General features: G+C 41.1%; 2 protein-coding genes across 13 annotated transcripts in view; one reads left to right on the top strand and one right to left on the bottom strand.

Moving 5' to 3' along the window:
* robo3 (roundabout, axon guidance receptor, homolog 3 (Drosophila)) overlaps window positions 1–4,725 on the top strand; it is a 152,089-nt gene extending 147,364 nt beyond the window's left edge. For 7 of the 8 annotated variants that reach the window (XM_044222040.1, XM_044222033.1, XM_044222036.1 and 4 more), the window contains 3 exons: window positions 94–261; window positions 902–1,041; window positions 3,867–4,725. In XM_044222040.1, the coding sequence (XP_044077975.1) occupies window positions 94–261; window positions 902–1,041; window positions 3,867–3,878 (320 nt within the window). In that variant the 3' untranslated portion in view covers window positions 3,879–4,725. The remainder of the gene's footprint in view (window positions 1–93; window positions 262–901; window positions 1,042–3,866) is intronic. The other variant, XM_044222039.1, reaches the window with a different exon arrangement.
* Window positions 4,726–13,460: 8,735 nt separating this feature from the next.
* The window catches only part of robo4 (roundabout, axon guidance receptor, homolog 4 (Drosophila)), a 28,247-nt gene continuing 26,760 nt past the window's right edge, over window positions 13,461–14,947 (bottom strand). For all 5 annotated transcript variants that reach the window (XM_044221997.1, XM_044221994.1, XM_044221995.1 and 2 more), the window contains one exon: window positions 13,461–14,909. In XM_044221997.1, the coding sequence (XP_044077932.1) occupies window positions 14,728–14,909 (182 nt within the window). In that variant the 3' untranslated portion in view covers window positions 13,461–14,727. The remainder of the gene's footprint in view (window positions 14,910–14,947) is intronic.

The raw sequence follows: 14,947 nt of genomic DNA, 5'->3' as shown, positions 1-14,947 counted from the left end.
AAATTAGCTTAAATGCATCGAGTGAAAAAGACCTTATATTCCAAACTCAGACATTCTCCAAGCGTGCTTTTCTTTCCACTTCTTTCTGTTTAGACCTGCCCCCACCTCCGGAGCCACCCCCAGAGGAGGCCAGGTTGCAGGGCCCCCAGGGGTGCATGGAGGCCTGCGGTGTGCTGAACGGCGCTCTGTCCTCCCTGGAGAGGAGCGAATACAGCAGCAGTAGCCACCAACGGAAAGGCTCGGGACAGCGACACACTGACAGTAAGACAGAGTTTTGCAGAGTGTAGGATTTCAGTCAGAATTTAGTTTAAGGGTAGCAGAATCAAATTTAGCACAGAGAGTGCGTGTTTCTCCTGAAATCGTTCACTCCTTGTAGAAATGAGAAATGGGATGAAACACTTATTATATATTATTTCACTGAAGTAGCCTTTTCCACATTTATGCTGTATCATGCCCTGCTACTGCACTACAGTATCTTCTCCTCCAGTGTTACACAGTAGAGTACAATGGGACTGGCTGGAACACAAACACTTTATGGATCACTATAACATTTATAACATGCAGCTGTAGCATAGCAAGCACAAACGGCACAAGTTGGTGGCCATGAATGGAAACACAAGGTGTGGTCTAGAAAGTCCAGAAATCCTGCAACATGATGCCTGCCTACAGCAGAAAATCACAGCCTTTTAAGAGAAAATTCTAAATGTTGGCCTTATGTTTTCATTCACCTCCTTCCATGTAGAGAACAGTTGCAGCTAATGGCCGCGCATAGAGCAGCTTTATACGGTCATATGTCCAGCTGTCTAAATTAACCTTCATTTTCCCACTAAGACACTGTGCTGCCTTTTACACAGCAGACTATGTTAACCCCATGTTGATTCCTTCATCCTTGCCTCCTCAGATGAGGAGATGATGCCGTACAGCAGTAAGGCCAGTTACCTTTCCAGGAGCCAGATGTCCAGTAACTGCTCGACCACAGGAAGCTCCTCATCCAGAGGCTCCACGGGCTCCCGAGGGCTCAACTCGGCCAGAAAACACGAGGTAGGAGGATGATTTTATAATTTCAGTGCGGTTTTATGCAATGAAAAAAAAGTTCTCTCTTCACCTCAAATGGTTTTAATAATTGATGCTTTTAGATATGTATGAGCATGGGCACAGAGACTAACCCTGCCACGGAGAGAGAGCTTCCTGTGGTTTAGTTTTATCTACATATCATTACTTGTGCTCCATTAAACACACATAATCTTATACATGCAGGTGCATGAAAAGAGCTTCTACATTCCCTTGCTGCCCACACACACATATACCAACATGCTCTCAGGCTCATACATATAGATCTACCATTACTGTCTACTCGGGGTAGGCTTTAAAGGAAGAAACAATGTTAAGCGTGCACGCCCGCTGCTCTCTCTGGAGTGCACTTCTGAGGCCACGCTTCACTGTGGGAGCGCTCCCTTTAAATGCACCCCCCGCAGGCTCCCTCAGGACGAGCTGGGGCCTTTCATGGCAGAACAAGCGGCGCCAGCCGAACGGAAGCTCTGCGGGGAGTTCGTGCAAGTGAGGCAACACTTACAGCGTTTGTCGTGTCCCTCAGCATTACTGTAGGTAGGCAGAGCTAGTAGCTGATAGGAAGTTGTGTAAAGTCAGAATCACTTTACACAACTGATGCTCAGGAGGTAGAGACGGTCATCCACTAATCACAGCGTTGCTGGTTTGATCCCTGGCTCCTTCTGTCAAAGTGCCCTTGAGCAAGACACTGACCCCGCCTGGCAGCTCCAGCGCCTCCAGAGTGTGAATGCGTGAATGAGACTCAAATTGTAAAGCCCTTTGTCCGTAAGGTAGATAATGCTAAGTGCATTTGCCATTTCCCAAATCAAACCTGGAAACGGTGACCTGTATTGGTCAAGTGCAGAAAAGACTGAGGATTGGTCTCAGTGTGATGGAGACACTTTTGTTGGGTTATCCAGTTTACCCAGAATTCAAATTTAAAGAGTGAATGAGAAATTTGTAATCATTTAATTATTTTACTCTCCTTGTAAGGATAATCAGGCCATCATTAAATGTTAAAAAAAGGAAAGTGGATATTGAACTGACAAATTGCTACTGCCATTTTAAATGTAACCTCAATGTGGGCATTTCCATTTAAGCTTTTACATTTTCCTTTTCAGGTTTTCCAAATTTCTTTCCATTTTCAAATTGCTATTTCACAATATTCGTAATATTATTTAAATGTCTTAACTTTTGTTAACTTTTACTCATGGCTTGATTATCCATAGTAGTAGAACAAAATAATAATTGATCTTCTTCTCTTTTAATTAGATTTATTCACTTTCAGGTCCAGTGTGTAACATTTAGGAGGAGCGTTTGGCAGAAATGGAATATAATATTTATAAGTATGTTTTAATTAGTGTATAATCACACAAAGCCTAATTGATAGAGTTAAATTACAGGTTATAAGTAACCCATTAGAAGTGACTTTGAGAGCAAATGACACTGAATGAAGTGAGCCATCATAAGCCTGGATTTCTGAGAAATGGACAGTGTAGCAGCTTTGATGCTTTCTTTTAGCGCTGTAGCTGTTAAGTTTAATGCTGTAACCTGAGGCGTCACCGTAACGCTGCATGTGTATGGGGAAAGAGAAAGGATGGCCGTGTCACGGGTCAGCCCGCGCTGACCTCAGCTCACATCTGACATGGGAATGTAGTAAAGCAACTTGTAAAAGTGACACACACACGCACAGTTGCTCTTTTCACTTGCTGTCAACACATACACACACAGAGCTCCCTTGTATCTCGTGCCTCTCAGGTCACCCCCCCCCTGTGGAGCAGTAAGGAACACCTCGCCCCCCCTAACTGACCCATACTGGCCTTTTCACACCTTGCCGGGGACATGAAAGCGCGACCTCCTTTGCAATAAAGTTTAGGGTGTTTCCACAGGAAGCCTGGATTAGGTTACCCCTTCTTCCTGTGGTGTTGCTGACTGCTATCTCTGCCCTTTGACCCAGGCGGTCAGTCTAGGAGGGGAGGGGGGGGAGCACATAAGGAATTACCAGCATTAGATAGGAATGAATGAAATTTTTAAACACACACGACTGCTACAACCACAACATACAACCACAATGCGCATGATACACAGAATGACACTGACCATAGATGACATGCATATTCATGAAACTAACAAACCTCCACTGCTATATTTTAGGTTTAATATGTGCTATAGCAAAGTCTGTGTGTAGCAGCAGCTAAGTCACTCAAACGTTTACTGTCTTAAACTTCCAGGAATTATAAAAGGCAATCAGCTGAACGCTGTCGACTGTTTACTGCACATCCGATTTTGTTTTCATATTGAATGATTCCAAGTATAAAACATTTCTTTGTGTGGTCTGCAACATTCACAATTTGTGATTCATGTATATTTGATATATAACACGGCTTACAGAAATACACCACGTTACTTTAAAGTGTTTCTGCATCCTCTGGAACACCATGGGAAGCTGATGTCAAGAAGTGCTTAACAGTGCGCACTCGCACACAAAGTGCTGCTTTGGGAAACGGAAATATTTATGTGGCCGAAACTGAGAGGAAGCAGACTGAAGTCCGTACCACTGACTACAGCAGCATTGACCCATTCTTACCAAAACTGACCAATTGTGATACCAAACCATGGCCAGAATGAGTCTTCTATTCCAGTCTGCTCCCAGCTTATTGGTTGACTGCCACTTTCATTTTGTCTGAATATAGTAAGAAGCTGCAAAACCTTCAGTATATGCGTCCATGAGCCAAAATCTCTTAATCCTCAACTTATCAAAATCAGTCAGTTAATTAGTTTGAATTTTTATTGATGTTAAAATATTTCTCTCTTCCCAGGAAATGAGATAAGGACACCAGTGACTCTGTCAGTGTACCTCCGATGCCTCCATCATCCACCATATTTCCACTGTGGACACAATGAGCTGGACAAGAGGAAAAGAGGTTTTGAGTTTCAGGATACCAGACTCTGTGTCATTGCTGTGAAAGAAAGAACGACTGACTTTACATCATGCTTTTGGTATTACTATGATTATTTATGAGCTACCGAGTTCACTCCTCTCCCTTGATTTGTAAATACCTGTGTCTGTACTGTTCTTTTGTGGGCTCTGGATACAGGGAAAGAGACGTATATTGTATTTATGAGGATAAAAAAAAACAATGTAAAAAAAAAAAAAAGTCTGTTATTATAAAAAAAAGCTCATGTCTTCTTGAATGTGCCAACTTTTTTGTCAAAATGTATACTTTTTGGAAAAGCATTAACTACTGTTGCACTCTCGTTGTGATGGCAAAACAACAGAAAATATGAAGCACAAAGTGTGTTTGCTGGTTGAGAGGGGCGGTCGGAAAAGCCAAAACGAGCGGGTCCTCGCTCCCGGAAGGACGCTTCCCCACCGGGATCCCTGCACCCATGTAGTCCGCTAAGAATGTCATACTTTTCTATGTTTCCTTTAGGTTTCTCTGCAGCAACATGTTCCAGTGTGCCAGCAGACAGACAGGCTTTATAAAAGTTTGATTGTAACCCCTCCCACGCCTCTCCTGTCCCCTCCGCTTGTTCGTCTGAGGGACCGTTTGCTGCAGTTGTGAGATAAAATTTGCATATACTCCTTCCAAAACAAACAAAACAGTGTCTGTGGACTGACTTTTTTGTACTCTTGTTGTTTTGTAAATGTACAATAAAATACATTTGCTGATCTAAGCCTTTGCTCATTTCTCTGGAGCAGCTTTCAGGAAGCGTAGTACAGTGTATTATTTTCAGTCTGTTCCTTCCATGACTTCTTCCATTATCTGGCATGGTGGCCATTACAACATGACATCAAGGACAACACTGGAGTGGCAGAGTGATGATCAGTTTGACTACCTCGACACCTAATACTACACCTACACGTATAAAAATAAATGAACAGTAGAGAAATTAAGGCAAAAACATAAAACTTTGCAACCATTTTTGGTTGCTGTAATTCTTCCTCCTGTCTATGCTAGCCGTCAAGAGAGCTCCTAACACGATTCCAATGTAAGAGATGGGGAACAAAATACACAGTCCTCATTCTGTGCTAAAATGCATTCCAAAGTTCGGCCGAAGCTAACGTGAGGTGTCAGCAGTCTGAGGTAGACACATCGAGTGGGCATCTTCCAAAGCTCTAGTCTCTTTGTTTCCCCGGACACTGTTTCCGCGATGAGCTGCGGTGCAGGGAAAGTAATACAAACAGGAAATTAAATGATAAAAATACCATAAACAAGTGGAAACATACCCACTTGATTGGCCTCATATTAGCTTCGGCTCAACTTAAGAATGCATTTTTGCGCTTGGCCTGTATGGACAAGACGAACAAGCAACCAAACACATTTTCATTGTACTTGTAGACATGTGAGTTTTGTTTCAAGAGGGAAAAGAAATGTGGACCGATCTTTCAAGTCAAAGGCAAAATGTCAATTTATCACATGTGAAGCACATATAGTACAAGATGTGATAAATGAATATACAGGTGCATGTGGTTTTCCTTTTAAGCATAACATTTAATATGTTATTTCACAAGGAAAAGCATAATTTCCCACGTGCTTGAAGATGCACGGACCCTCTTCCAAGAGGTTCCATAGTTTCTGCTGGCTGGAGAGTAGACCTGGGCAGTGTAGGCATCAAACTGTTAAAGGTCATTCACATCTCCAGAGTCATAAAGGTCACATGAGAGCCATCAGTCATATGAATTAAGATGTGAATTTTCAAGACGTGCATGCATACGGTACATCATTGAAAACAGTAATGTTTTTAGTTTTCTGTCCATTCTCTCATCTTCCCCCGCCACCCAAATCCATCTCTCAGGTCTGAGATTCTTCTTGATGTACATTAAATCCTATCAGTAATCCATACCGGAAACTGTGTACGCTTGTGTGTTCTAAAGTACTGAAGCAAACCTATTACATTTAGCGTCTAAACTTCTCAAAGCCTTAAACTCCTTGACAACACTTTCCAGTCAAAAAAAACTGTGCCATATTTTTAAAGTTCTGTTTGCTTCTTAATCTCCTAATGCCCCATCCTTCCCCCAGCTTCACAGTGCATTGCACCTGGGGGAGGGCTGTGCGCGCAGAGGAGCATGAAATTGCCGAGCTCTCAACTCTGAGTGCAACACACACTCCCTCTCGCTGTCCAGACAAGGCATGCATTACCTTCCAGTGCTCCACAGATGCTCGCCGTGTCTTGGCATACACTAGCTCACAGGCTCAGACACACACTCGGCTACACATGTACATGAATAGCCTGGGGTGTGTTTCTTCTATCAGTGCTCTGTGAGCAACTGAAAGGAGCATGATGAGATGCAGCCCACAGATAGAGAGGTGGAGGTGGCAGCAGAGTGAAAACTGGCAGGATGTAGAGAGAACCCTGATGGATGTATTGAGATTTGATTGACATGCATTTTTAAGTCTGATACTACAGTTTATAGTGTAACCGGGATAAATAAGACACATTGACACATGATAACCTATACACAGGTACATTAATATTTCAGTATGCTAATAATACACATAGCCTTGGAGGAACGTAGGTGCTAACTGGATTTGTTTTTTGTTTTTTTACATTTTGTTGAGATCGGGCTTCATTTCATGATGTTCTGTATTATTCTTACGATAAATTGGATTCAGTTCAACAAGGTATAGACAGTGCAACAGCTGTCCTTTTAGATTCATGTTACTGTATGTGAGGACTCAGGTTACATTAGCTGATTGTGATGGGGCGACAGTTCTCACCTGATTTCAAATAACAGCATTAAAGAACCACAACACATGAGGTACATTTAGTCCAATGAGATGGCTTGTAAAGTGGATTTCAAAAGCAAGATACAAATGTATTGTTGATTTTGGTTTTTTGATGGGAATTGTTGACAATAATCAGAATCAGAATCAGAAATACTTTATTGATCTCCAAGGGGAAACTCTTTTGCTACAGCAGCTCACTGTCACGTCAGTGCACACAGGAATGGAAGTACTAAGCAAAAAATATAATACACTATAATACAGGCAAGATAAATTAAGTACCAAGTGGGTATAAGTATAAAATTAAAATAAGTGTAAAGTACAAAGTGGATTTACTGGTTGATGATAATAATACAGTATAATAATACAGTGTAATAATACAAGAAGTAAGTAATAGTGCATGAACTGTCAAGTTAAGTGTAGCTTATTAAGATTATAATGAGACGGTGGATATTGCAATACACACACAATAAGGAAAATATTAAATATTTCCAAACGCATCCTTTAATACATCAGTGTTAAGTAGCACAATATAGTATTTCTGAGCCTTTAACATAAAAATTAGCCCATCGGACACAAATCCAGTGAAATCCAGAATAATCAATACTAATACATTTTCATGTATTCCCTATAATATTTCCTATGTACTGGCGAAATGGTAGGTCAAATCAGCAAGAACATGCACAAGTGCGGGGTAAAGTTGTCTGGAGGGGAGAAAAGGTTTATTTATGCTGCTGTGGCTGCAGAAATACGAGCAGCCCATAATCGCTAAAGCTAGACTAAATGAACCCGCCATATCATCCACACGTTTGTTACGTGTTGACAGGCATGCGTCCGACGCAGAGCCGGGGGGCCCCGTGCCCCTGGTCATGTGACACTGTGGCGCCCGGACTCGGTTTCTGTTGCCGTGGAGACAGGGCCCCGGCGGATGCGGGCAGGCTTCGGAAGTTGTGGAAATGAGAAACGACGAATAGTAAAACCAAAGGGATGCCCTGTGAATCTCCACATATGCTTCCGAACAACGCGAGGCTTGTCACGTTTGCATCACGTCGCACAATGTTGCCTTATATTATGCTTACATGAATCTTAGCTAGCCGGCTAACATATAGGCAGTCTGCTGAGGCAGGCAGCTGGGGAGCTAACGCTGCAGAGCTGAGTCCGACTGCCGGCAGCTGGAGCCTTGTGACAGACATGTCAAGCAACCATTTCCGACATCATTCATTTAATGTGAAGCCTATTTTCTCAGAAGAACAACACGAATATTTCAGTCAATGATAAATACACAGTGTATTATATCTGTGTATAGTATTGTGAATGAGTTTCATCTTTAACATAATGTTAAAGAGGGCCAACCCCAAAAGCTCCACTTCAGAGAGCCTGGTGATGAGGTAAAATACTGGAGTGAAATGTGGGATGGTAAGGCCAAAAGTTATGTTCATGGAATCCGATATGACATTTTGTAATTGCTTTTTACATACAAAAGTAGATACAGCCTCCTTCAGGCTACTGCCTGGGCTTCACCAGGAAGCATTGAGTCAAGCCACTGTCAGCATCGCGCCCATGACAATTCAACCGGCTACACTGAAGTGTTCAGCGTTTCTACAGCGAGAGATGAAAGTTGACGATTGAGTCGGACGTTCTGAATTTAAGTGATTAGAACTGTTGAACCAGCAAATATAAGGTACTTGCTAGTTTAAATAGTAGTTCTACCATGCCCACGCCATTCTGAATGGATAATGCTGTTGACAATGGTATTCTTAATTCTGATTCTAATAAATCAATTTAAGATGAGGCGCTATAGAAATGAAATGGAACTGGACTGAAAAGAATGCTCGCATTTTGCCTGGACTGTCTTTATATTATTGTCTCTGGAAATGTCATAGACAGGACTGTTTGTTACATAAATCCAGACATTCTGTGGTATTCATTCACGAGATATGAGATATGATTCCATTAAAAACTTGGCTTTGGATGATACAGTGAAGTATATTACATTTCCAATGGCTCCAATTTGCAAAATCTACTTTTAAATATTTACTTTACATGATGCACACAACATCAACTCATCATCATCTGAGTCGAACGAGTTTAGAAGTTTGAATCTTGTGGTTTTCACTTTTTTGGTTTAAAAAAATGTTTCCTCAAAGTTTGAATGCTTTACATAGCTTCTGCTGTCATAAACAAGTAATTAAATGAAGGGCCACTGTGGTGTGTTGAAACGCTGCAATCACCATGCAGGTTCACGTCTTTTACAGTCAAGCTGATAGATGGCAGTGTGAGGCTCAAAACCAGCTTGAAAAAAAGGGGTTGTCCTTTTTTTTTTTAGGTCAGAGCAGCAGCCCCTCAAAAGGTCTGCGCACGTCCCTGCAAATCCGTCTGCTTCTATAAAATGTATTTGATGAGATGTGAGCATACAGAGGGAAGGTTAAGCATACTGTACTGTACGTGTAAAACTAAGATAGGAAATCTTTGCTAGTCAAATTACAGAGGGTGCAGTGAGTCTGATCCTTTGACCCCGAGGAATTAAAACAGAGAGAAAGTTGGGTTTGGTATAATCTCACAGTAACCTGTAAAGGGTGACCGAAGCTTTATTCACTGTATTCATTTTCTCAAATACTGCACGTCAGTACAGCACTTTATACTACTCCGCTGCATTTCAGAGGGACATATTGTACTTTTCACTCCACTACATTTATTAAAAGGGTACTACTTACTTTACATGAACTCATGTGATAACTTAAAATACAATGCATTGTTAAAGGTTAAACCAGCGGTTCACCTTCAATATTTCACACAATATTTGAGAAAACTCCAAAATATGAATACAGATTTGTGTCAGATTTTTTTTCTTCTTCCCTTTAGGAAGGATTTAGGGCCCGACCTAGGTCCCCTCAGACCCCTGTCAAACGATACTTTAATGTTTGCTTGTAGTTTAAGAGACAGTCAAGAGTAACCTCAGTAAATCACAGTCATCCTGACATCCCTGACACATTTTCAGTTCATGCATTCATTGCATGGAAGGAGCATTCTAATGAATGATTTCTACTGAATGACTCATTTAACTGATATAAGGCCAAAAGATAGAAATTGGATGGTTTTTGAAAAGCACCAATTTATTTTCGAAAACTAACCCGCTGCTGCAATAATCTCAAGAGGTCAAAAACAGCGTTTTGTGTGGGGCATTTTTAAGCTTTTCAGAGGGATTAGATGTTCCACTTAATTGAACCTTATTTTCTTATTCTGTTTATGCCACTCAAAGGCCCTTCACACTCTTTTTCCCCTTGTTAAGAAGTTGCTGTTTAGCGAGGAAGTCACATGTCCTTATATGTCCTCACAGAGATTACAATATTATATATTATAATATTATAATAATATAATATTAGCTGGTTTTTAGCTTTCTTGAGCTCTACCACCAATAAGCCTGTGGAATTAAAAAACAAACAAGAGCAAAGGAGAAGGAGAACAGAAGAAAAGCAAGAAGAATACGGAAGATTTACGTTAGTGACCTTCTACAGTGTGACCCAACACCTCGTACCCTTCCATGCCCCCCTCAGCTTCCCTCCATCGCTCCCTTCTTTTCCCTCTCCCTCAGCTATAAATCACCGCACTCATTCATTAGGCCAGTGTCAGCGTCGAAACGCCCACCGGGGCTGAAGGAAGAAGGCCGGCGGCCTGAGACAGAGACAGAAAAGGAAGGATGAAAGGGAGGAGATGGCGTCATTTAAAGCCCTGCTCCCTCATTCCAAAATGCAACACACCAATTTCCATGTTAATTTGCCCTGTGACAGCAGAGATGGATGTTTGTGACTTTTTGGCTAATGTGATGCATACATAGAGAAGCTAAAATGAAGCCATTATGTAGGCAGCGGGGTCAGTGGACGTAGAAGCTAAATGATTTAGTGGCTTGTAAGGTAACAAAACATTCAACATTTCAGTGATGTTATGAAATGATCAACATTTCACCCTTTTATTTTGTATTAACATATATGTTTAAAGCGCTAATAGTTCAACAGGCCGTACACTACACTATATTCAGTATGCACAGACATAAGAGGTGTTTGGGTGAACAGACCAGGTCAACTTTGCTCCATGCTAACACTTTGGCATGCTGACTGGCAGCAAGGGACTAGTGTTAACAGACCTTTTTACTAATACCATTTTGTTTGTTCATCATTACCTCAGTATTCTCACTGCAGCTGATGTGATATGGATAAATCTCGTGTCCATACTTGGTGGGCGAGGCGACCGGCAGTCCCGTCTCCCAATAAATGTGCTAATGTGCAAGACACTTTGTGTGTGTGTGTGTATGTGTGTGTGTTCTGAAGCAGTCAACTGGCCCTGTGTGACTGACAGTGCAGTATTAAAACAGATCACCCATATGGGTGCCATTGATTTCCAGTTAAGTGAATGATTACCACTTTAGCATGCAACACCACAGTTAGCCGCTGCTGTCAATCAATGCGAGCGTGCCACTGCCACCTGAGCTGCTGCCTGCATGCTAATAGTTACACCACAGACACGGAGACTGCTGCACACAGCCCACTTCCTACAGTCACACTAACTGCAGTGGTGCGGCTTGTATTAGGTGCTACTGTGTACTCTTTCTAATTAGCTATTAAATCAATATGCTGAGACTGTGCACACTTCTTTTTGAAAATATATATTTGGCTAACTGCTTCGCCAATAGTATCTCTGTATCTATTTTCTCCTCATGTTCTTTTCTATTTGTGTTCTTATATTCTGTTTGCTTTGATTCCCTATAGAATCCTATTACTTTTGTGGCTGCAAAACTAACCTCATTTCCCCACAGATCAATAAAGTTCCATCCGATTGTATGAATAGTGGTGCCTATAAAGTAATTGGGTCCAAATTAATGGCTGGGGGTTTGAACTATGACAACCTGAGGATGTAAACGTAGTCCTGTAAAACTGCCAAATGATTTAACACAGACAAGTTGCACATAAATGTTATATAAAGTGTTACAAATGGTCGAGTTTCATGAGCAGGGATATATATATACCGTGATGTTGGACTCACACGACACTGGCCATATTTTTATGTCTGGTCTTAGAATGGTAATTATCCATTTGGTAAAATAACAGACTCCAGGAACGACATGCAGTCAACCTACATGCGTATGTGTCCAAGAGTGTGTATGCAGTGTGTGCATGGTTTCAGGCCTTGTCTAATATGGGTCGTTGGTTTGCTAACATGCTATATAAAGCTGGTATTTTGGCATAGACCAAAATCTGTGATGCACAAATCCCAAGGGCAGCGTGTGTCTATGTGTGTGTGTGTGTGTGCATATGAACTAATAAGACAAGCAGACATACAGTAGTGCTTGATTCATTACTATGTGAGCCTCATAGTGTGTGGTCCCATCTATCAGTGAGTGTGTGTGCTGCTCAGTGGAGCTGGGAGCTTCGTGTAGAAACATATGGCCTTTAGTGAAGGAGACAGATGAAGGATAATCCCTTTGGCTGTCTCTCTCTCTCTCTCTCTCTCTCTCTCACACACACACACACACACACACACAAATAATCCAGTACTTGCTGCATTGCATATAGCTTTTAAATGTGACACGATAGTTTAACACAGTTTAAAACTTGATTTTTGTGCTAGAAAGCCTGTTTTGTCTTAATTATTCATGTGTTGAGCCTGCTCTGACTTTACTCCTAATTGCAGGTCTGCCTGACTATCTGACTATAACAGCAAATCAAGCAGGCTGGTCAATCAAAATGAAATTAAAAAAGAGAAAGTACATGAAAAGGTCCAACTTAATTCTTTCATATTTTTGCACAGAAGCAATGTGTGCTCCTCCTTTGAACAGGAAAAAGAAATGACCCCTGCACCCCTACGGGTTTTTTCACTTCTGGTAATTATGGACTGGTTTTGGTTTTTAAATACTCCATACATAAATTCAGATCCTGGAACGGCTCCTGTGCAGCTTATAAATGAAACAGACACCAAAGCACTTCTTAGCTCAACAGTCCCAGTCTCATTTGACCCTAGCAACCCAGATACAAGACACGGATTACTTTGAAAAAGAGCGTGTTGCAGCTGCGTGACAAACACTCATCCTGAACAAAAAGTTGTTGAGGAAATCATATTAGATTTACTGTTAGAATATCTGCTGGGCCTCCCAGCTTTTCCTCCTTAATACTCATACAACTCAGGCGACGTTTGACTGGAACATCAAGTCAGAAGTGCTTTAAACAGGGAGAGACAACAGGAAATCTTTTGGAGAGGAAACATGAGTTACACACATAATTAAAAAGCACACTTTTCCTGTTTCTGTATAAACACAAACACAGATTAAGGTTTAATTATTCTCTCCAACGGGTTTGTAATTAGAAGCCATTATCAGGTACAGCAGCATTGTTTGCCTTGGTTAATCAAGCCAGTCAGATGAGTTCTAAACATCACCTTCCTGCTCTACACAGCCATCAAGAAGAGGCCACAGAGAGACAGCGTGTCATGTAAAGACACGTCACTTCCTTAACTTCATGACATCAGCCGAGACTCCCGAGGCAAACTGAAACAGTGAAGCGCTGAAATTTCAAAGTGAAAAAGAAACTGCGAATAGATCCTGTATGGTGGATATTTGTGGATGTAGTCCCACTATCATTTGAAGCTTGTATGAATGTGTTTTTAATTTGGGACAGTAACATCAAAGACAACAAGTGGGGAAGGGTTTTTTTTACTGTCAGTGTCACAAGGGAAAATCATTTCAGCTTCAGTCAAACAAGGCAGGAGCTTTTATTTCACAGCTCAGCTAGTCCTTACAAAATGTAAAACTTTGATTCAATCAATACAAAGATTTTATTCAAAACTATAAAACTTCTGTAATGTAATGTGAACAAAATAAAATGCTAATTATTACAAAATGTAAAACCTTGATTCTATTACCATTAGTGAATTTATATAGAAAAAAATCATCAAGCACTAAGCCATGCATACAGCACTTACTTATACTTATACGTACAATACTTTTTATTGAGTGCTTACTAAAAGTTATTTAAAGGTAATACCTTAAGTTAGTTCAATTGAATAACTTTTTCTACTTTTGCCATTCTGAACTACAGAATGTTTTGTCTAATGCAAACTTTGTGTAACATTAAAGAGTGGACAGGGTGTATAAAGACAAAAACAATCCTAAAATATAAAAGAATTCACAGAATGTCAAAGAAATCACCAAAATAAACAGGAAGACAGAAAATGATTTGGAATGTGTTTAAAATTCTTTAAATAACATTCGTTGAATATCCTGCATATACACACTTGATCAGTAAAACTGTCTGTACAAAATCACTGCTATATGTGCTGTGTTCTATTTGGTAGGACTTCAGCCGTAATAAATTCCTGCAACAAACATGAAAATAAGTAACAAACGTGTGCTGTGAGGAAAACTCCGGCACCGTATTTCTTCTGCCTAATGACTGCTTTCTCACTGTCTCGCATCCTGTCTTTGTGCTTTCCTGGCCTTTTCAAAACACACTGGGTGAGAACATCTCAAGGGAAGGATCTCATTATCCATTTCTCTAATGAGAGGAAAGGCTACAGAGAGGGAAGAAAACTTTAGAAACTCAATGGAAGTCATTTGAAGGATGCAAAATAGTAGCCGGACTTCCATGAGGTAAACTGGGAAAACTATTTCAGACAAACAACAGACATGCAACATCTACTAACAGAGGTGTCTCAAACATCAAGGAGTTGGCTCCGGTTCTATTTCAAATCCAGACATTTATCTATTCTTTACTGGGAAGTCGCTACATGTCAAACCCTGAATTATTCAGACCTCAAAATTGTTTGCAGCACTCAAAAAGGAAATCAACAACAGTTGCAGCATCATGTCTATCCCCTCTTCTTGTCTTGCAGTTCTGGCATTGCCGTGAGGTGTAAATGAAGTTCTCAAAATTCACTTGTATCTTTTACTCTCCTGGCAGAGTCCCTAAGGGTCAAAGGGTCTGGTGTTTGTGCCAGGATAGTGTGCTCTGTACTGAGCCTCCATTTCCTCCACCCAGGCCGTGCTCCAGTCCCACGCAGGAACAGGCTCCAGCTCTCCGAACGAGTCGCCTTCTGCATGAAACGACGGGTACAAGGCACTGAGGGGGGAGGCTGGCGGAGAGAAGTCTAAACACAGAAGAGGACGACATGTTGACATGCATTTC

This window comes from Siniperca chuatsi, linkage group LG14 (assembly GCF_020085105.1).
Source record: "Siniperca chuatsi isolate FFG_IHB_CAS linkage group LG14, ASM2008510v1, whole genome shotgun sequence".
Classification (NCBI taxonomy): Eukaryota; Metazoa; Chordata; class Actinopteri; order Centrarchiformes; family Sinipercidae; genus Siniperca; species Siniperca chuatsi.
This window is presented reverse-complemented; position numbering and strand designations above follow the sequence as displayed.